Below are 21,962 nucleotides of genomic sequence, written 5' to 3' on the forward strand. Positions count from 1 at the left end.
CTATTCTCATTAGGTTTCACACACAAAAACGTACTGGAGCTACAGAAGAGGTGGACATTTGGGGCATCTTACTTGCTGGACGGTTTTCTTAATCATCCCCTGTTCCTCTGACCAGTTTTAGGCTAGACTCAGGACTTTCCTGTCTGGTCCCAGAGCCAAGCTTCCTTTTCCTACGCGCAGGAATCTTCCCGACCCGCAGGGCCCTGCAGATGTCGCTGGGAAAGTGGTGATCCAGGCACGACCAGGCTGCCCCCACAGGACAGAGGTGAGTGGGCAGCAGACACAGCAAGCTTTTGCCTTTCTCCACCCCTTTACCAGGACTGAACTTTGCTGACTAACCTTTCCGCTTCTACACTTCCACTTTTCCACTACCCGGCCTGGGAAATAACTACCTCCGAAATGAACTACCCCACCCCCACCCGTAGGGAGGTGGCACATGCGTTGGTCCTAGAAATTTGGTCTTTTAGGTTAACCTTGGGGCCATAGTACGCCTTCCAGTTTGTTCTGTGTGAAGCAGGACTACCAGGCACATCGAGACATGGTGCGGACGGAACTGCCCGGTAGGTTAGGGAGTCACCGCGGCTCTAGGACCCAGTTCCGGATCCGGGAAAGACGATGTCCGGCGCTAGGACCCGGTGGGTAGGCCGCGGAGGGCGGCTCTCTGACGACCGCAGCTTCACCGCCCCCTCTGGCTTCGACTCACTCCTCCCCCGCCGGCCATGTTGGCTCCGCTTGGGCCCCGCGGTTGAGCCGCGTCCCCCTCCCCCCTCCCGGACCCCAGACCCCCTCCCCCCGCGGTCCCCCTCCCTTCTGGCTCCCGGAGCGCGGCCATGTGAACCGCCCGTCCCCTGGGGAGAGACAAGCCCCGAGTCTGGCTGGACGCTGCCACCTCAGGTCTGTTGGGTCTGTGGAAGGGGGCCTGAGGGGAGGGAGTCCTGCTTTCTTCCATGACTTCCTTTAGGGAACAGAGGCTCCGGAGCCGCCTAGAGCCTCGCCTGGGACGAGGAGCTGACTCGAGCTTATTTCCATTTAGGATCCAGCCTCAGACGCGGGGGTGTGGGGGTTCGCCCTGAGGAGAGGGGGCTGGCGGGTCTGTGAAAGACCCCGGATGGGGCGGTGGGGGCGGCAGTAGCTGTGGAGGCTCCTTGCGGAAGCGTCGACGACGACGACGACGACGAGGCGGCGGCGGCGGCGGTGGCGGTGGCGGCAGAGAAGCCGCCTGGGTGGTGGAGATGACTCCTGAGGGGGACTCGGGGTGGAATCCCCGGGAGGGGCTCCCCCTCCTCTGTTGGGGGTGGGGATGGGGACTGCCGGAGTGCAGAGAGGAGGTGCGGGGGTTCCCTGGGCGGGTCAACCGCCCCGTTTGTGGGGATGCGGCGTTTTGGCAGCGGTGAGTGGAGGGAAGAAGGGGTTTCCAGAGATCTCAAGGTGTCTCCCTCGGGGGCGGGGTGTGTGTGTGCGTGCGCGCGTGCGCGCACGCCCACGTTGTCATGATCGTGGCCGGGCGGAGGGGCCTTTCTGGAGTGGTGCTCTGCTTGGCTCCAGGCCCTCGAGTCCCGGGAGAGTCACCCACTTTAGGATCGGGGTTGATGGGGCTGATGCTGAAGCATCCGGATTTGAGCTAGGTTGAGATACTGAGGGGAAGAATAAAGGAGGATACCTTTCCAAGGGGGATCCCTCACCAGGGGGATCCCCATTTCCGTGGCTGAAAAGATAATCCTGCATCATCCCTTTATTTCCTGTTCCTAGTTTTCAGGGGAAGGCAATGCCAATAGCAAGTGTCCTTTGTGGGATTTACTGGAGTGAGAGATTTGCATCCTTGGAAGGGCTACGGGGGTGGGGGGGGGCGGGTAGCTACCACCTCCGTCTGTACACAAACAGCCCCTCCCCCTAGCCTCCCGCAGGAAGTGGCCGGGAAATGGCAGCTATGCGTTTGCTGCTGCGTCTCTTGTTTTGAAATGTCCATTTTAATCAGATTTGGTTTCATTTTCTGAGGCCTCTGGGCAAGCTTAGATCCTGCCAACCATGTGGTCTGAGAATCCTTTCTTCGCCTTTTTTTGTTTTGGAAACTTAATTTGTCAACTGGAAGTAGTCACTGGTTGAGTCAACTGACCCTGAGCCCCCTCCAGAGCATCTCTGTCTCCCTGTCTTGATTTTTTTCCTTGAGCTAGAGGTCATAGAGTAGCAGACTCAGTCATCCACCAGCACTTTCAATACAAATGATGCAAATTCCCTCAGCAGGAGGACTTGGGATCTTTTGTGGCATGAGAGGGGTGGCTTTTGGAATCCTGCTCAATATGTTCTTAAGTATGACATTTTCTGTATTGAAGAGCACCTGAGCAACTGAGCTTCAGAGGTGAAGGATAGATTCTAAGAGGTGGAAGAGAGGAAGAAATGGGGAAGATTTAACTACAGTAGGATTTGTGTGTTAAGATGGAGACTGATTTGCAGTGAGGGTGGTGGGCTTGTTCCTCACTGGTGATTCTAGCCTAAGGATAGTCCCTGTGGGAAGCCTGTTAGTTGACAGGTTGCTGGAGAGTTTACATTCTGCAGAATCAATGAGGGGAGTTAGCTGTCACATGACTTACTCTTCAGCCCATAGAAGATACCTCTCTTACTGCCCTTTGGAGAGTGGTAAGCTTTTCCTCAGTTCTGTGCAGTCATGTGTCTAGATTTTCCCTTTCTCCCACTTGATAACTCCAGGAGATTTCTACTATAGCATATAGTGATGGACTGTGTATATTGTGTCCACAGGCACGTCATCGTTAGACACTGGCTTTTATTAGAGATGAGTTGGCCATGAGTTGGTTTATATATATATACATATATATTTTCTTTAACGTTTCAGGTTTTTAAAAACGATTTTCTTTATTTTAGACAGAGGAGAAAGAGGGAGAGAAACATCAGTGTGTGTTTGCTTCTTGTGAGCCCCTTACTCGGGACCTGGCCCAAACCCAGGCATGTGCCCTGACTGGGAATCAAACCAGCAACCCTTTGGTTCACATGCTGGCACTCAATTCAGTGAGCCATACCAGCCAGGGTGGGATTTTATATTTTGAGATATGAGGTACTGTGATTATTTGGACTATGCTGAAAACTGCTTAAGCCTGGCATTTAAATAAACTTCTCATTATTTTCCAGTCACAAACTTCCCACCCGAATTGTACATTCGTAGAATAAAGGTCCAAGATATGAACATACAGACATAAGATTATGTGGCAGTCACATCATCAGTTTTAAGATATCACATCATTGCTTTTTTCACTGGGGCTTGTTGGGGTTGACATTATGGAAACAGTAAAAACAAGTCCCATGTCATCGTCCTCTTTTTTTCTTGTCCCTCTGCTTGACTGGTTGGTTCAAGTTGCTTTCTGATAGGGTTGATTTGACACTGACTTTAAGTTCCCCTTTCTTCAACCTTTGTTTATTTAAATTGTGACCTGACAGAATAGTAAGTTGATTTTTCCTGTTTGAGGTTGAAGGAATTAAGAAGAAAGACCACTCTTTGAACTCTTTAAAAGAAATAGAAGTTGATTTTGAGAAAGTAGATACTGACTTCATTTGATATATGATTGATCAGAAAGTGGAATGAAACAAGCCTTCTATGGCCTTCTTGTAAAATGGGTGTATTTTTCTATCAGAGGAGTGAATTTCTCAATATTGACCTTTTTTCCTCCCTTTTCACTCTCTAAAGGAAAACATTTGAGGTATAGATAGAACTAGGTAGGCTGACCTCAGAGCCAGTCAGAAACCTAGAATGCCCAAGAGGCTCATCTTGCAGTCTTGTGGTTCTGGAATCAGGTGTTGCCACGGGAGAAGAAAAGCTTCTTAAGGTTGCTGTGTCTTGCTGCTGTTGACCTTTCTTATCACCTCATCTCAGAAGCAGTCTCCTATATTCTTGTACTGTTAAAGTAGTGTGGAACTTAGTCCAGTAAATTACGTGATGTTTGACCTTGTGTGAGGTGAGGCGTGTGAGGTGAGCCAAAGCTTTTATGTCTTAGGACATAGAGTGAAGTATAAAACTCTTGAGATATTTCCTGGGGCAAATAGTCTTCCTGGTTTGTTTCTTGGGATATGGATATCCTCATACACTTCTTAGCCCAAGATTAATACTTCATCAGCATTTTTACACATGGGTCAGGAGGACCATTTTTCACCAGCTTGTCTTGTCTATATAACTTTTTTAAATTTTTATTTATTTATTTTTAGAGAGGAAGGGAGGGAGGAAGAGAGGGAGAGGAACATCAGTACATTGTCCTGATTAGGGCCCATACCCGCAACCCAGGCGTGTACCCTGACCCGAAATCAAACTGGCAACCGTCCGCTTTGTGAGACAATGCCCAACCCAACTGAGCTACACCAGTGCATCAGTCTGCATAATTTTGAAATTTATAAAATTCTGCAAAGCAAAAAGCTTTGAAGAATTTTGGGTTTATCCTTGGATTTTGTCACTGGCAATAAAGTAGAATTGTGTGCCCTGGCTGGCGTAGCTCAGTGGATTGAGCACAGGCTGCAAACCGAAGGGTTTGATTCCCAGTTAGGGTACATGCCTGGGTTGCGGGACAGGTCGTCAGTGGGGGCCACATGAGAGGCAACCCCACATTGATATTTCTCTGTTTCTCCCTCTCTTCCCCTCTCTAAAAATAAATAAATAAAACCTTAAAAAAAGAGAGGGTATTTTTACAGACTAAAAGGATAATGTAACCTTACAAAAAATTTATCAACAGAATAAAACAAAAATTTATTAACAGGTTTTTAAGAGACAGGTGGTCTCACTACTTTTGTTTTCCTGGGACTCTTCAGAACCTGCTTCAACAAACAGGATCTTTAACCTGCCTGATCAACTTAGGTTTTGAGGGGCAGTGGGTGGGAGGAGATACCTTCTTGTAGGAAAGGGTGGAGTCCTTAACTGTTAGAGCTGAATTTCTGAGAATCAATCAGAGCTGAAAGAGAGAAATACACTCGTTACAACCTCTGGAGTGTGGGTTTTAGTGTCCTGCAATGTCAGAGGCATTTTTTAGTCCTCTGACAGAAAAGTGACCAGAGCTGTGACAGAACACCTGGCTTAGATTGTTATATGGTTCATCTGTTCAGTCAGCAAGTATTTTAAAATCTGTTTTGTGCCTTGAGTATTCAGTTAAATCAGGCAGAACATTTTACTAATGTAGAGCTGAAATTTATGGCCTTTATACATTCTCAGTACTTCCTTGTTTCCTTGCCTTATTTTCTGCAGGGGACTGCTCTCTGAAGTCAGTCAAGATTTGGGGGCCTTTCTTCCTCCAGAAATTGTTATCTCTACAAAGAATGAAGCTGGATTTATTGGTTCTCTGAAAATAGTAGGAGCAAAACCCACATTTATTGGATGAGTAAGGTGGTAGAAGAGATCTAGTTATTCATTTGTTCAATCTGTGGGTTCAACAAATATGTATTTCATTTGGTCTTTTTATGTACTTAGCACTAAATTAGATGCTGGAGTCACATTGGTAGAACTTTGAATCCAGCTGATGTAGAACCTGTATTGTTTAGAATAAAGGACATGTTCTTTATTCTTCTTCGTGTTCTCTTGAGCGGCCTGGACATGGTTATTGTCTTGGAGTAGCTCTCTCCTCTTCTTCCGCCTTGGTATAATCTTCCTTCTTTCATCATCTTCCTCCTGCTTTGCTGTCTGCCTAGGAAAGGGGGTTAAGAAAAGGACATTTTGAGGGAATGTGCCTCAGTCAATATATGCTGTCCTCTGAGTCAGAGTTTGGAGGGAAGATTGTTATCAGGGCTGTCAGAATTGGCTATGTTGAATGCGGAAGAAGCCATGTCAGTTTTGTGGCTTAGCACTTGGAACTCAGTATTGGTAAGTAGTGTTGGAAAAACAGCTTAGCCAGGGAAGGGGTTTTTAGATATAAAAGTGAAACCATCCTTGTTTGCAGCATCAGAAACCTTGAAACAGTGAAAACTTTTGGAACTTCCCCAAGGTGCGGGATAGGAATGGGGCAGCCTTTATATAAGAAGAGCAAGGTGTTTCACTCTTTGCGCTATTGATATCTTGGGCCAGATGATTCTTTGTTGTGGGTTGTCTTGTGTATTGCAGGGTCATTAGAAGCACCATTAGCTTCTACTTATTAGATGCCAGTAACATACACATTTTGTCATTACTTAATACCCCTCCAAGGAGCAAAATCACCCCTGACTGGAAAGCACGGTATTAGAGTATGGTGGGTAAATCCAGAGATGTGTAGAGTTGAGAAATATTCTTCATAACATTCACAATAATAAAGCTAAAACATAGTGGGGTGATTTATTTCCTTAACTGTATAGAAAAATTTGCATTTGCTGTTTAGTAAAGATAAACATTAGAAACCTATGTGTGTAATTTTGGTATATATGGGAAGAATGAACCAAAGAGCTTTAGGGACTGCCAAAGTGTCTAGCTGGATGGTGTTAATGTGTCTTGCTTTTCTGTGGGTAGCCTCAAAGGTCTGTTAGGATTGGTCAGGGCACCTGCAACAGTGTTGAAATCTGTAATATTTATTTCAACACGTTGTGCATTGTCAGCCTTTTTCTGTTAAAACCATGTCAGAGGTCCACATAGTAGTAACTCTTCAGTTACAACTGAGAAAAGCAGCCTATTTGGCCATGTGGCAAGGGCTTTACTGCTTCAAGCTTAAGGGCCACCATCCTTTAACTCATATAAATGAAGCATAGAGGTTCTTAAGAGATCCATTTACATACTACTGGGACTGGGCTGGGTTCTGGCCTGATTGTACTTCCTGGTCATGGGAGCTGTCTGCTATTCTGGGGTTTGGGCAGACTGATTTCTTTTTTCATTTGGCCAAAATCCTATTAGTTCAAAGGGAGACACTCTGCTTTACTGTTGTCCTTACTAGTTCTAGATGGGAGGGCATAATTTATCAGTCTTCATTGTGAAAAAATAGCATCTTGGATAGGAAAGGTTCAAATGAAATAAGCCAGAGTTTATTCCTGAGGGGAGCTGTTCATATTTCCTTTGCTTTTCCATTCTGTGATTTCATATTTAAGTTACAGCTGAAATCAAGAGTCAAGTTACTTAAAATGAAGTATGGCTGGGTAATGGTTTAAATTATACTTATATTTTGACCTTTTGGTCCTGATTATCTTTTTAATCCTCACCTGAGTTTATGTTTATTGATTTGAGAGAGACATGGATGTGAGAAACATCGATTGGTTGCCTCCCGTATGCACCCCAACTAGAGATCAAGCAAACTTTTGGTATATGGGATGATGCTCCAAGCCACTGAGCCACCTGGCTAGGGCATTATCTTTTTAAAAACCCTCATTATCTTTTTGAAAACTAAGCAGTGTATACCCTTTTTGTCTGATAATTACAGGTGACATTTATTGAGTGCTTGCTTGGTGACAGTGTGCTAGGTATGTAGATTTTCTCATTTAATTCTTACAAACCCTGGAGGTGAGTACTAAAGTTCTTACTAATGATGAAACTGAGGCTCAATAATGTCAAGTGATTGTCCAAGGTCACACAGCTAGTGTTAGCAGAGCTGGGATTTGAACTACAGCTCACAGTGTTATGCTGATCTCACTGCATAGCGTAAAGGGTATTTTATGTTTCTAGGAGGCCTCTTGTATTGATAAATGAAGTGATTGTGGTCCTGATGACCCTTCAGTAGAGGTTACTGGAGAAAACAGACCTCAGGCACTAGATAACTTCCCATTCCTTTTACTTATCTGATTTCTGTGAACCATCCATTTATTCTTATTAGTTTATAATTTATGAGACAGGAAATGCTGTGCTCTCCCAAAGTAGCAGAGAAGAGAGGGTCACTGGTTTTCCTCATGGATTCAAATAGAAAATGGAAAGTGCCCTGGTATGGCTTAGTGGATTGAGTGCCAGCCTGAGAACTGAAAGGTCACTGGTTCGATTCCCAGTCAGGGCACATGCCTGGGTTGAGGGCCAGATCCCCAGCTGGGAGCGTTCAAGAGGCAACCAATGGATGTTTCTCTGGCACATCGACGTTTCTCTCCCACTCCTCCCTCCCTTCCCCTCTCTCTAAAAATAAAGAAATGAAATAAAAAAAAATAAAACAGAAATGAACTGTGGCCTATCATTGAGTGGAAGGATTATAGTCCGGTACACGTAGGAGAGAAGGTGTGTGTATCACAGAAACATACCAGGGGAGATGTGGCTGTGTGTAAACCTGAGGGAGAGCGAAGATGGGAGTTAGATGAGATTGGCTCTCCACGCATAGCATTTCTAGGACTTCTGAAATGAATTACTGAATGTCCTCTTTGGTCTGTGATGTAATCTTTGGAAGGAATCTTAACTAACCTAGAGAATTGGTGAATAAACTTTCCTCCTTGATGTCTTTCATTTCAGAGGGATCCTTAATCTCATGATATTTATGTTTCAGATCCCTTACTGCTGAGGAGTGGCCTTAACTATAGGGAAAATCCTGGGGGACCCTGAGGTCTTTGTAAAGACCCAGTTTCTTCATTGATGCAAAGCAAGTTTAGGTTTACTGCTTATTTTAGAGTGAAGATGGGAAAATCAATCCTAAAAACTTTTTTCCTGAAATCAACAAAAAAATGCAGTAGCTTTTAAAAAATTTTTTGTTTTTAATTTATTGGTTTGAGAGAGAGAGAGAGAGAGAGAGAGAGAGAAGCAGCGGGGAGGGAGGGAGGGAGAGAGAAAAACATTTGTTGTTGTTCCACTAATTTTTGCATTCATTGACTGATTCTTGTATATACCCTCACAAGGCATCTAACCTGCAACCTTGGTATATCAGGACGATGCTTTTTAACCAACTGAGCTACCCGGCCAGGGCACAAATTGGTTTTATTTCTTGTTTTTTTAAATTTTAGTTAAGCCCTGGCTGGATCTCTTAAAGAGTTAGAGAGCATCTTCCCAATATGCCTGGGGTGCAGGTTCGATCCCTGGTGAGGGCACATATAAGAATCAACTAATGAATGCATAAATAAGTAGAACAACAAATTGATGTTTCTCAGTCTGTCTCTCCCTCTTCCTTTCTCTCTCAAATCAATACATTTAAATTTTTTTTTAATGAAAACTTTAGTTAAAATTGATGAAAGTAGAGCTAATTATGGTATTTAGCCTGGAAAGTCTTACAGCTATCATGCCGTCTCCTATACAGGGTTCATATTTCATGCTCAGAATTATGTTAAATTTGTGAATTACCTAATGGTGTCTAATTTGTATTACCTAGCACAGGGTTCCCCAACCTCCGGGCTGCAGACCGGTGTGTCGGTCCAGGCCTGTTAGAAACCGGGCTGCACAGCAGGAGGTGAGCTTGAATATAATGTGCTTGAATCATCCTGAAACCATCCCTTCCACCCCGGTCCGTGGAAAAATTGTCTTCCACGAAATCAGTCCTGGTGCCAAAAAGGTTGGGGACCACTAAATACTCAGGAACATAATATATTCTTAACCAGTTTATTTATTTTTTAAAAAAGTTTTGCTTCTGGTTCTTTTTAAAAAGAGATTATTTAAAACCACCTAGATAAGCTTACTGTTTCATCTTGGGAACTTGATAAAGAAATCTTTTTACCTGAATTCATCTGCCCTTTTAAAAAACAGTAACCCAAGGAGCTACTTTTTTAGTATCCATGCAGATCATGTCCCTCACATACCAGATTAGTAGGCACTAGTATATACATTGTAAGTGTCTGATGTCAGACTACCAATAATTCTGGCCTCTGCTTTCTTTCTTCCCTCTTTTCTTTGTTCTATCAAAGAAAAATTTATTCTTATCAAAGGCTTTACTAGTATATCACTTCATATTAAGGAGAGAATGAAAAGCTTTTTTAACCCTACTACCTTCAGATGAGCCACTGCACTTTACAAGTATAAATATCCAGCTATTCTCTCCATAACCTTTTCCATTTAAGCCACAAAACCAGAACTTTATGAACCATAGTAGATATAACAGTAATATTCTTTGGGATGCCCTCTTAATAAATTTTTTACCTCTGATACTTTTCTGAACTGTATTCTTGGAGAGCATGGTATCTCCCAGGGAAAAAGAGAAGTGTTGCTGGATATTTCAGTTTTGCCATTATGGTCACCTTTCCTGAAATGTAGCCTTCTGCCCTGGCCAGTGTGGCTCAGTGGATTGAGCTCTGGCCTGCTAACCAAAGGGTCACCGGTTTGATTCCCAGTCAGGGCACATGCCTGGGTTGCAGGCCAGGTCCCCAGTGGGGGTGGCGCACAAGAGGCAACCACACACTGATGTTACTCTCCCTCTCTTCCCCTCCCTATCCCTCTGTCTAAAAATAAATAAATAAAATCTTTAAGAAAAAAAAAGAAAGGAAGAAATGTATTCTTTTCAAATCCCTTTACTAAGGTAACAATATTATCTTCTTCAGATATCTAGGACTATAGATAGGATAATGTAGAAATTGTTTAACTTGAGTATAATAAATAAAACAGGATATATATCAATTATGCTTTTCGGCCGATACCCCCATTCCCATGGCTTCCTATCAGAATGATGGCTTTGAGAGCCTTCCGTGGGTCTCTGGCCTTACCTTGAAGGAAAAAGAAACAAAAGGATGGAGAATTTTAAATGATACAATAGGGGGCTAATATCTAACATAGAAGGGTAACTTGGGCTAGGAGTTTAAGAAGGTGGGCTAACAGAGGGGGGAAGACTCCAGCAGGCTTATGTCTTGGTTTTTCTCACTAACTCTTTTTATCTCTATGAGGCTGATTGCCTAGAGTATGAGTATGTTTCTTTCTCCTCTTTTTTTCTTTTTTTCCCAACCTGTCCCCTCCCCCTAGTACTTAGGTGGAGAAGGGTAAGTACATAGAGGGGAGCGGTCATTCGCTGTAGAAAATTCCAGGTGACTTAACTTTGTTTAACCGCCAGTTTTTTTTTCCCCTCCCTTCTCTGTCCCCTCCTACAGAAATGGAGGCCAACGACCATTTTAACTTTACTGGCCTTCCCCCTGCACCTGCTGCCTCAGGACTGAAACCCTCTCCCTCCTCAGGGGAGGGCCTCTACACTAACGGGTCTCCCATGAACTTCCCCCAGCAAGGGAAAAGTGAGTGTGAAGCCACATGGCCTGGGGAGGGAGTGGACATTATTTCTTTAGAGCAGATTGATGGGACAAGATTTGGTTCCCCCTGAGCCAGCTACCCCACAACAGCTCTGTGCCACTGGGAAAGGGAGTGAATCCTCAGAACTCCAGCTGCTGAAGGAAATCCAGCTTCTAAGAAGAAGCTCTAGGGGGTTATGGAAGCCACACTTTTAGTCTTGACTTGCGGTTGGAAGCGATTAGAAAAATATACTGGCTTTTTCATCTTAGCCTACTTTTCTGTCAGCCCTGTTCCCTGGCTACTGCCAGAGGGTGGTGAGGTAGCTATTGCTTCTGATAACCAGGTTGAACCCATTAGAGAGATAAAGGTCCCGCCCTCTGAGAAACTGTATTTAGAATTTGGAGAAGCCACACCTAGGACTGAGGGGTGGAGGGGTTGGGTGAAGGTCGGGATGTGTTTTGCCTTTCAGTTTGTGGAGCAGAAAAGCAGGCAGATGCTAGTGCCACCTCCTTATCCTTGTGGATGGCAGATAGGGATGGGGAGAGTTTTAATGCTTACTTACCAAGTTCCCCAGAGAGAAACATCAATTCCAGATAGATGTGTTATTGCAGGGATCAGGTCTTTTCCTGGATTTGGCTTACCAGTTGCTGTATACCATGGCCCTGCCAAGTATCTCTAATTTTGCCAGGGTATCAGGTACTTTATGCTTGGAAGCAAAGAGAAGCCCAAATGCTTCTCTCCTTCCTTGCAACAGAAAATACTACCACAGGCTTATACTTCCCACCTCTCCCTCCTATCCACAAGGGGGTCGCAGGTAACTAGCAGCTCTTTGTTTTACCTATTCTCCCCTAGCTTCCTTATGTTTTCATTCCTTTTATTTGATTGTCCTCCAGTCTAGAGGTTGCCATTGATATTGAGAACTGAAGTCTGCAGTACTAGCCATGCAGAAATTCCCCCCCACACACCCCCCCTTGCATATTACTCTCCAGTGCCTTATGGGGGGGGGGGCAATCCCAGCCTTCTGAGCTGGGATCTTGCTGCTGTGGTGACTGCAAATTCTATTCTTAGCCCAGCACAAAGTGCTGGATCTGCATGTGGCAATGAGGTGGAGGCTGTCCCTTTGGTGCCACTGTGGGGCCAAACAGGCACTGGGGAAAAAGGGGACCACGAGAATTCAGTCATGCCACTGTAGGGGAAAATTCCTCTAGAGAATGAGGATGAAAAAGAATGCAAGTCACTGTAGGACGTTTGCAAACAGCTTCATTTAAACAAAATAAAAATCCCTGAGCATCAGTAGCAGCCAGCTCCCTGCTGGTCACTCCTGTGGTAGACCAGGAGAACTCCCCAGCCCCCTACTCAGCAGCCTCAGTAGCAGTTGCTAAGCTTACATCCAGGAGCATCTGTGTTGGGTGTTCCCTGGAGACCAAAAAAGCTATAAATATAGCAGAGGGGGAATCCCCCTCCCCTTCACCTTCCCTTTTTCTACTCAGTGTTATTCTTTTGGTCGAGTTGGTAGAGATACTTGCATACATGTCTGTAACTGACCCTTTTTCCTCCTTCTCTGCCAGGTTTGAATGGGGATGTGAATGTTAATGGCTTATCTACTGTATCTCACACTACTACTTCAGGGATTTTGAACTCTGCTCCCCACTCCTCTAGCACCTCACACCTCCATCACCCCAACGTGGCCTACGACTGTCTCTGGAACTACTCACAGTACCCATCTGCCAATCCTGGCAGCAACCTCAAGGACCCACCCCTTCTCTCCCAGTTCTCGGGAGGACAATACCCACTCAATGGCATCCTTGGGGGCAGCCGGCAACCTTCATCCCCAAGTCACAACACTAACCTTCGGGCTGGGAGCCAAGAGTTCTGGGCCAACGGTACCCAGAGTCCCATGGGGCTCAACTTTGACTCACAGGAACTGTATGATTCCTTTCCTGACCAGAATTTTGAGGTGATGCCCAATGGACCCCCTAGTTTTTTCACCTCCCCACAGACTTCTCCCATGTTGGGCTCCAGCATCCAGACTTTTGCACCCTCCCAGGAGGTAGGGCGTGGTATCCATCCTGATGAGGCAGAAAAGGAGCTGACTTCAGTCGTGGCAGAGAATGGCACTGGCTTGGTAGGCAGCCTGGAGCTGGAAGAAGAGCAGCCAGGTATAACTGTGGGCCTGTAAGCTGGGCTGGAGAAGGAAAATGGGGCTGTGGGGGCAGTGGCTTTTTGAGGTGAGGAAAACTTGTCTTTCCAGCTCTCTGCAGTAGAGGCTGATTTGCATGTTGGTGATTAGCAGAGCCAAGTAGCTGGTGTTTTGTGGCAGCAGCACCAGCTCGTGAGTGGGAGTGCAAATTATTTCAAGCTCATGCAGAGCTGCTGGCCTGGAGAGGGCAGGTGGGCGAGCCTGAAACAGCCCCAACAGTCACCCTGCATCAGGGCTTCTTCCAAAATATAGGGAAGGGTTGGGGGACTAGAAGGGGGCATTGAGGCCATTTTGACTTGACTGTGGCAGGGCTGGACTGGCTGCTAAAGTGGTCCGAGCCCTAGTAGTGACTGACACTTAAAGGTGGGAAGGAAGCAGGTAGAGCATACTATTGCTTGTCTGATCACAATTTTGTTTCTTTTTTTGTTTTTGTAAGCATTGGTACATGTGATCATCCCTTTCATCTTTTCCTTCTAAATAGATAAATGCCTAGTTTGCTATTGATTCCAAGTATAAGGGCGACCACCCTGTAAAATTACAGGATGCTTTCTCTGTTTACTACTCCCTGTTCCCATTGAATGGGAGAAATAGCTGCAGTCATGGTGGGAATCATGTCTCAGACCCCATATTCCTCTTCCCCCTCTTTATGTGCTGTAAGATGTTAATAGTACTCAGTAAGTATTGTGCTTACTGAAAATATCTGGATATGATCAGTATCTAACATAGAACTGGCACCTATAAATGTTGAAAGAAAGAACATCTCTCTAAGCAAAGATTGCCTGCCTGCTCTAGCTAAAGGAACCAGGGGAAGGCACTGATTTTGACTTCTGCTCTCTCCTGGTATTTCCTAGAACTGAAGATGTGTGGCTACAATGGCTCCATCCCTTCTGTGGAATCATTACACCAGGAAGTCTCAGTTTTGGTCCCTGACCCCACAGTGAGCTGCTTAGATGATCCTTCACATCTTCCTGATCAACTGGAAGACACTCCGATCCTCAGTGAAGTCTCTCTGGAGCCCTTTAACACCCTGGCACCAGGTAGGTTTGGAGGCTGGCTCCCTTCAAATTTAACCATGCAGAGGATAGCCAGCTTGTACTACCTGGAAGAGAATTAAAGCAGGGGAAGGATTTGGGAATTAGGGGGTGTTGAGGTCTCCATATACTCCTGTGATAGACTACAGTCTCATGCCACTGGCCTGACTGGGCGAACTGCACTCTGAGCTGAATTGGTTCATTTCCTAGGTTTTCTCCCAATGTTCCTTTTGGCCGAGAGCCCTGGGCTTTAGTAATTCACTGGATAGGGACTTATTACCACACAGTTGGGCTGTTTGGGTTCTTACTAAGTAGGAAGAAAACATTTGCCAGTAAACAATTACCTTCTATCCCACTGACATGTAAGAAAGGCCTATTTTATAATAGATGCTAGAATTTTGTACTGGTCTGTGGGTTGTTATAGTGCCTTTTCCCTTCATTTCTACTTCAAGCTTTTACAATCCCCTATAGTCTAGTGAATTCACTCTTTCATGAGGGGGCTATAAAATTTCCCTAATTTATTATTAGAAAGAACCTTCACACTATGGGAACTAGGATTAGTTATATGCAGACAAGTATTTCTTAAATCTTGCTTTCTGATTTTTCTACCCCCTGAAGAGCCCGTAAGTGGAGGACTCTATGGTATAGATGACACAGAGCTAATGGATGCAGAGGACAAGCTGCCTCTTGAGGACAGCCCTGTGATCTCTGCCCTTGATTGTCCTTCCCTCAACAATGCCACTGCCTTCAGCCTCCTGACAGATGACAGTCAGACTTCAGCCTCCATCTTTGCTAGCCCCACCTCTCCACCTGTTCTTGGAGAGTCTGTGCTGCAAGGTAAGTGAGGGGACGTAGGACAAAGAAAGTCTTTAACCTGGGAAAAGGTGAGAGAACAGGATCCATAGTTAGGGCATTAGGGATGGGATATCTGTGGAAGTACCTTTCTGGGAGCTAAGGGGGCTGGGATAGTGTGGGTGGGACTGAAAAAGGCACAGGCTGCTCCACTCTGACTTCAGCCCTGTGCCCAGAAGGACTTGTGAGACTTGGAGTTTGCAGGAAAAAGAAGGCCAGGGGTCTTACTGGCTCCAGGTAAAAGGTGTTCACACATTGACAGAAGCAGCAGCTTTGCCCTTTAACCTTCATCCTTCATGAATGGTTGGGGAGAACAGTCAAAGGCTAATTCTCTTTAATAACTAGGGAAAAGCCCTTGAAGTAACCCTGTTTACCTTGGTCCAATCTACTTGACTGAGTAGATTCTTTTATTTTATTTGACATCATTTTTTCCTTTACTCATCCGGTCTCTTTGCATTCTAGATAACAGCTTTGACCTGAATAATGGTAGTGATGCAGAACAGGAAGAAATGGAGACTCAGGCTTCAGACTTCCCACCACCTCTGACCCAGCCAGCCCCTGACCAGTCATCCACTGTTCAGCTACATCCAGTGGCCTCACCAGCAGTCTCACCAACAGCCTCCCCAGCAATCTCTCTGGCAGTTTCTCCAGCAGCTTCCCCAGAAGTCTCTGCAGAGGTCTCCCCAGCAGTTTCTCCGGTAGCCTCCCCAGAAATCTCCCCAGCAGCCTTCCCAACAGTCTCTCCAGCTTCCTCACCAGCCCTCCCACCAACCTCCTCAGAAGTTTCCTTGTCAGCCTCCCTGGTTACCTCCCCAAAAGCATCTACTACAGCTTCTCCTGCAGCTGTCTTCCCAACAGCCTCCCAGGCAAATAAGGATGTCAGTAGCTTCCCTGAAACCACTGCTGACCTGGAAGAGATCACTGGAGAAGGAGTCACTACTACTGCTGGTGGTGAGTGTACAGATTCTGTTCCACCCCTAGCCAGTTCCAGGAAAAGTTTCTGTTCCATGTGGTATTTAGCCCTTCCCTGCTGGCCTGTTGTTTCAGTATTTTGCTTGAACTCTTACTTTGAGTATCTCCTATTTTTCTCCCAAGGTGATGTTCTAAGGAGACGGATTGCTACCCCAGAAGAAGTTCGTCTGCCCCTCCAACATGGGTAAATGCTCTAGTTTGCTATATGCATTGACCTTGACAAGTTTAATGAATGACTCTAGGAAGAAGGGAAGGGAGCTCCTCATCTGAGATGAGGTGGAACGTGCTAGACAGTGTGGATTAAAGGACAGTCATCTGCAGTGATAATCTTTCTCAAGAAGGTCATAGGCTTCCTTTCTTCTGCTCTCAGGGTCTGCCTCCCTCACCTATACTCTCCTCATCTTGTGGCCACTCAGTTTTTTTGCTGAGGGGGCTACAGCTGTTACTGTTTTCAAACCCAGCTGGTGACCCTACAGCTCAGATATTCAAATTAGCTGACTTGTCCTGTATGCTTAAAGAATGTCCTGTATGCAGTGAATGGGGAGTGGCTTAGTCCAAATGAATTGAGATTTTTTTTTTTAGTGCTCTTCAGAGAGGTAAGGGCAGGAACAGTACGTGACCAGAATGAACAAGCCAGCTGACACCAAAGGCCTTGTAAGAATCAATTACTTCCTGATCTTCCCCACTCCTGCCCCTCTAGGCTACTTGTGGTCACCAAGTCTGAGTTCTGCTTAAAGTTTTGAGAGAAAGATAAGGCTTAGTCTTAGAATAATCTGTTGCTCAGAACACAGAGTTCTTTAGTAAACCCTGGCCTGCGAAGTCATTTCATGGAATCAATAGTGAGTTTACTCTACCTCTTGCCTCCCCCCACCCTCTGTCATTTCTGCCTTTATTCCCGTAGGTCTTCATCCTCTTTACTGGAAACCTAGTGATTGCCCTGAATGGCATCAGTGATTGGGGTTTCTGGCTGCTTGTATCACTGACTTTGTAAAGGGAGGGGTGGAGGCCTTTCTGGGCTTGTGCAGTTTGGTGTATTGCTTTCCCTTGAGTCCCCTGAGGGGTTTGTGGAGCTTAGGCCTGCCATCTAGGTAAGCTTGTGTCTCATGCTGTGTTTGCATCTACATGCAGTTCTAGTGAGAGAGAAGTAGGGAGGGTCATTTGCTCAGTGGGTTTGGCTCCTGGGTGGCTTGAGAGTGGGTAGGGGTGTGACCTGGCGGCAGGGCCCGTGTGCTTCTCTGGCAGGTGGCGGAGAGAGGTGCGAATCAAGAAGGGCAGCCACCGATGGCAAGGGGAGACCTGGTATTATGGCCCCTGTGGAAAGAGGATGAAACAGTTCCCAGAAGTGATCAAGGTAGTGTAGCTTTCGTGGACGTTTTAAAGGAAGTACAGACTCCTTTCTTGGGTCCAGTGGCAGCAGGCTGGCATTGTCTGCTTGTGCTATTGCTGGCCAAAAGCTTGGTAGGGCTATGACTTATTAATGCTACTGTATCTCCTTCTTTTAGTACCTGAACCGCAACGTGGTACATAGTGTCCGCCGTGAGCACTTCAGCTTCAGTCCCCGTATGCCTGTTGGAGATTTCTTTGAAGAGAGAGATACACCAGAGGTACAGACCCAAGTGTTAAATATGCTTTGTTCCTGAGAAAGGGTTGGTGGACAAGCTGCAGCTTTCTTTTGTGGGATTTAGAGGTTCTAGGGTATTGAATGGTTCAGAGGACCAGGTAGCTTGCACTGACTCCCTCCCATTGTAACAGTCTTCCTCATTACTTTAGGGCTTGCAGTGGATACAGCTGTCAGCAGAGGAGATCCCATCCAGGATTCAGGCAATTACTGGGAAACGGGGCCGACCTCGGAACACCGAAAAGACCAAGCCCAAGGAAGTTCCCAAGGTGAAACGTGGTCGAGGTCGACCGCCCAAGGTCAAAATCACTGAGCTGTTGAATAAAACAGACAACCGCCTCCTGAAGAAACTGGAGGCCCAAGGTACAGTGGTGTTTCTCTCTCTCTCTCTCTCTCTTTTTTTTTTTCCCAATTACAGTTGACATTCAGTATTTTATATTAATTTCTGGTATACAGCACAGTGGTTAGACAATTATATAATTTGCAAAGTGATTCTCTCGGTAATTCTAGTAATAACCTGGCATCATACATAGTTTTTACAATATTATAGGCTGTACTCCCTATGCCAGCTATTTTCAACCTTTTTTTCATCTCATGGCACGCATACATACACTAATTACTAAAATTCTGCAGCACACCAAAAATATATTTTTTGCTGATCTGACAGGAGAAAAAAGTAGGTATAATTTTGATCTATTCACACTGGACAGCTATTGTGTTGGCTATTATCTTTTGTTTGTTTGTTTGTTTGTTTTTAAGATTTTATTTATTTTTAGAGGGGAAGGAAGGGAGAAAAAGGGAAACATCAATATGTGGTTGCCTCTCATGTGCCCCCTGCTGGGGACCTGGTCCACAACCCAGGCATGTGCCCTGGCTGGTAATTGAACCGCTGACTCTTTGGTTTGTAGGCTAGTGCTCAATCCACTGAGCACACACCAGCCAGGGCTGTTACCATTTTTTTTTATTTGACAATCTAAGGGAAAAGAGGTCAGTGCCCCTGACTAGTCAAGTATTGCATGTTTTAAAATTCTTGCAGCACACTACTTGAAAATTGCTGCCCTGTGCTGTATTTTATATTCATGTGAATATTTTGTAACTATCAGTGGTGTTTCTTACTCTGAGATTCTGCTTGCTCTATGAGGTTTCTGAAATGGTGATAAATTGCTAATGGCTGGGTTTCCCAGGGGCATGACTGACATTGTCTGGTCAAAATGAATCTGAATTGCTTCCCCCTCACTGGAAAGTAGCATCAGGGTCCCAGCACTTTTGTGGTACCTCTTTAACAACCAGTTTCTTCCTTGAGTTGCTCTCACTAGTAGAGCCCTGGGCAGTTAGTTCCCAGAGGAGAGGACTTTCATGTCCTGTTTACCATGTTTCGGCTTCTTACTTATCTTACTGGTTTGGGTTATACATTCTTACTTTACTGATTGCCATCATCACAGAGGTTGAGAATTCAAATATGAATCCAAAAGATAATTGGCACTGTTTTAGTGGGATAGACAGGTGGGAAATGTCTAATTTTTCAGTAAATACTACATTTATCCTGATAAACTGTGAAGAATTTGAAAAAATTTGGAGTCTTCTGACTCCTAAAGTTCTAGTTCTGCCAGATTCTGACTGTTTGACCTGGAGCAAGTCACTTAGATTTTGATAGAAGCCTGTAATGGCACCTCTGCAGCTAATATCTGTCTGACTTAGAGCGTTGTTGTACAGATGTGATAGTGTTTCTATGTCAGAATAGAGTAGGTGTTACGATCAAAAACATCAATTTTAAAACAGCCTATTATTTGCATGATCATACTTCAATATTCAGTCTTCCAAAGGGGAAGAAATTCAGATCTTTCTGTGGAGTAAGACATGAAAACTGAGTGTAAACAAAAGCTATGTCAGTGTTGATCTGATTCTGCTGAGATGTCCATTACACATCTTGGGTCCTTTCCTGCACATTCTTGGTTAATCAGTGCTTCCAACTCTGGAAGCCACCCTCCTTCCCTGGCAGTTTGTTTTTCTGTTTCCTTTCTCTGCTCTAAAATCAGTCTGTGGGTTACTGCCCTTGTCAGGTAGCCTGGGAGATGGATAGACTAGGAGGCTACTCTGCCATCGTGGCCTCTAGGACCCACCCTAAAGCAGTGCAGTCTGTTCCAGGGACTGATGCTTTGGGTCTGGAGATACCACTTGAGTTCTTTGTTTTACTTCCATAGCAGGTGCCTCTCCCACATCACCTGCCCGCAACGTTTTGTTTTGTATACTTTAAAAAAAAAACTTCTAATTCTCCAGGGGGTTGCTTGGGAAGTACGGTAAGCTTTGTGACAGGCATGTGCTGCTCTGGATGCCAGAGATTGGTCTGCTTGCCTCATTCTTCGTGTTTTTCCCTGTTTTTCTTTTAAAGATTTATTTATTTATTTATTTATTTATTTTTAGAGAGAGGGGAAGGGAGGGAGAAAGAAAGGAGAGAAACTTAAATGTGTGGTTGCCTCTCATGCTCCCCCTACTGGGGACCTGGCCCACAACCCAGGCATGTGCCCTGACTGGGAATCGAACTGGTGATCCTTTGCTTCACAGTCCGGCTCTCAATCCACTGAGCCACACCAGAGGAGATGACTTTCATGTCCTTTTTACCATGTTTACCAAAAAAGAGCCAGGGCTCTCTTTTCTTTTATTGATGTAGAGAGGGAAAAACATAGATTTGTTGTTCCACTTATTTATGTTTTCATTGGTTGGTTCTTTTTTTCTCCCTTGTTGATTGATTTTTATATGTGCCATGACTGGGGATCAAACCCACAACCTTGGTATATTAGGACAATGCTCTGACTAGCTGAGCTACCCAGCCAGGGCTCGCTGTTCATTTTTCTTTTTGCCCTCATAGAAACACTGAATGAGGAGGATAAAGCAAAGATGAGTAAAATCAAGAAGAAGATGAAGCAGAAGATACAACGTGGAGAGTGTCAGACTACTATCCAAGGGCAGGTGAGGGACATCTGAGATTACACAATGGGTTATCATTGCCCGTTAACAACCAGCTCTGTCTTTTTTTCCCTTTTCCTATAACTGCCACCCTCCATGTAGCAAGCATACCTTGATAACCTGGAATTTGAGGGGGCTTGATTTAGAGAACTGAGCTTGTTCAAGAATAATGTAGGCATCTTCAGGGTGAGAAATGATCCATTGCCAGTCCCTTATCCCAACTCTCACCTCTGCTCCCCAGCACCCTGGTCTTTTTTGAATCCTAGCCCAAACAGAGATGCTTTCAGAGTTTGAGGAGAAATGACTTCCCTTATGGTTTACAGGCCAGAAACAAGAGGAAGCAAGAGACCAAGAGCTTAAAGCAGAAGGAAGCTAAGAAGAAATCCAAGGTAGGTGTATGTACACACAAGTATAATTTTGAAGTCACAAAACTGATTTTGTAAGACATGTGTGAGTTGGGGGTTTTTTTATAGTCATGTTTCTGGGCTCTGGGGTGGGAGGGTGGGGATCAAGGAATGGCGGTGACTGGAATCTTTGTGGCATTCTTGATTCCTCTCTCCCTTGGGTCGGTAGGCTGAGAAGGTAAAGACAAAACAGGAAAAACTGAAGGAAAAAGTCAAGAAGGAGAAGAAGGAGAAGGTAAAAATGAAGGAAAAAGAGGAGATGGCCAAAACCAAGCCAGCTTCTAAAGCAGATAAAACACTGGCCACGCAGAGGTGCTTGGAGGAGAGGCAGAGGCAGCAGATGATCTTGGAGGAGATGAAGAAGCCAACAGAGGATATGTGCCTGACTGACCATCAGGTAGTGAGGGGAGAATAACAGGTCCTGGGTCCTGGAGGGGCCAGTTGAGTGAAGATGCTTCAGTTAAAGGAAGGACCTCCTAGATATCCAAACTGTTATCTTCCGATCTGTTTGACAGAACCCCCTACCACTTTTATCCTTACAGCCTCTGCCTGACTTCTCACGCATCCCTGGGCTGGTCCTGCCTAGTGAGGCCTTCTCAGACTGCTTGACCATTGTGGAGTTCCTGCACAGTTTCGGCAAGGTGCTGGGCCTTGACCCTGCCAAAGATGTACCTAGCTTAGGGGTCCTGCAGGAGGGACTCCTATGTCAAGGCGACTGTGTGGGTGAGGTGCAAGATCTGCTGGTTCGGCTCCTGAAGGCTGCACTCTATGACCCTGGCTTGCCCTCCTATTGTCAGGTGAGGTCCCAAGGCAGGTTGGGAGAACTGGGATACAGTGCTTCGTCTCAGTTTTGCTTTCTCTTTAAATTAGACACATTAAA

At 45.3% G+C, this 21,962-nt stretch overlaps 1 protein-coding gene across 9 annotated transcripts in view; it reads left to right on the forward strand.

Moving 5' to 3' along the window:
- Positions 1-21,962, forward strand: part of BAZ2A (bromodomain adjacent to zinc finger domain 2A) — a 35,848-nt gene that overhangs the window by 4,631 nt on the left and 9,255 nt on the right. For 2 of the 9 annotated variants that reach the window (XM_024576489.3, XM_053921308.2), the window contains exons 2-15: positions 181-265; positions 10,909-11,046; positions 12,610-13,200; positions 14,093-14,278; positions 14,891-15,109; positions 15,587-16,075; positions 16,220-16,280; positions 17,339-17,447; positions 17,599-17,700; positions 17,867-18,077; positions 20,581-20,681; positions 21,002-21,067; positions 21,252-21,479; positions 21,625-21,879. In XM_024576489.3, coding sequence (XP_024432257.1) covers positions 10,911-11,046; positions 12,610-13,200; positions 14,093-14,278; positions 14,891-15,109; positions 15,587-16,075; positions 16,220-16,280; positions 17,339-17,447; positions 17,599-17,700; positions 17,867-18,077; positions 20,581-20,681; positions 21,002-21,067; positions 21,252-21,479; positions 21,625-21,879 — 2,754 coding nt within the window. In that variant the 5' untranslated portion in view covers positions 181-265; positions 10,909-10,910. Of the gene's footprint in view, positions 1-115; positions 266-700; positions 895-9,209; positions 9,288-10,908; positions 11,047-12,609; positions 13,201-14,092; positions 14,279-14,890; positions 15,110-15,586; positions 16,076-16,219; positions 16,281-17,338; positions 17,448-17,598; positions 17,701-17,866; positions 18,078-20,580; positions 20,682-21,001; positions 21,068-21,251; positions 21,480-21,624; positions 21,880-21,962 lie in introns of those variants that run through there. The other 7 variants (XM_024576487.3, XM_045184715.3, XM_045184717.2 and 4 more) reach the window with 6 other exon arrangements.

The sequence above is a fragment of the Desmodus rotundus genome, chromosome 3 (genome assembly GCF_022682495.2).
Source record: "Desmodus rotundus isolate HL8 chromosome 3, HLdesRot8A.1, whole genome shotgun sequence".
NCBI classification, from domain to species: domain Eukaryota; kingdom Metazoa; phylum Chordata; class Mammalia; order Chiroptera; family Phyllostomidae; genus Desmodus; species Desmodus rotundus.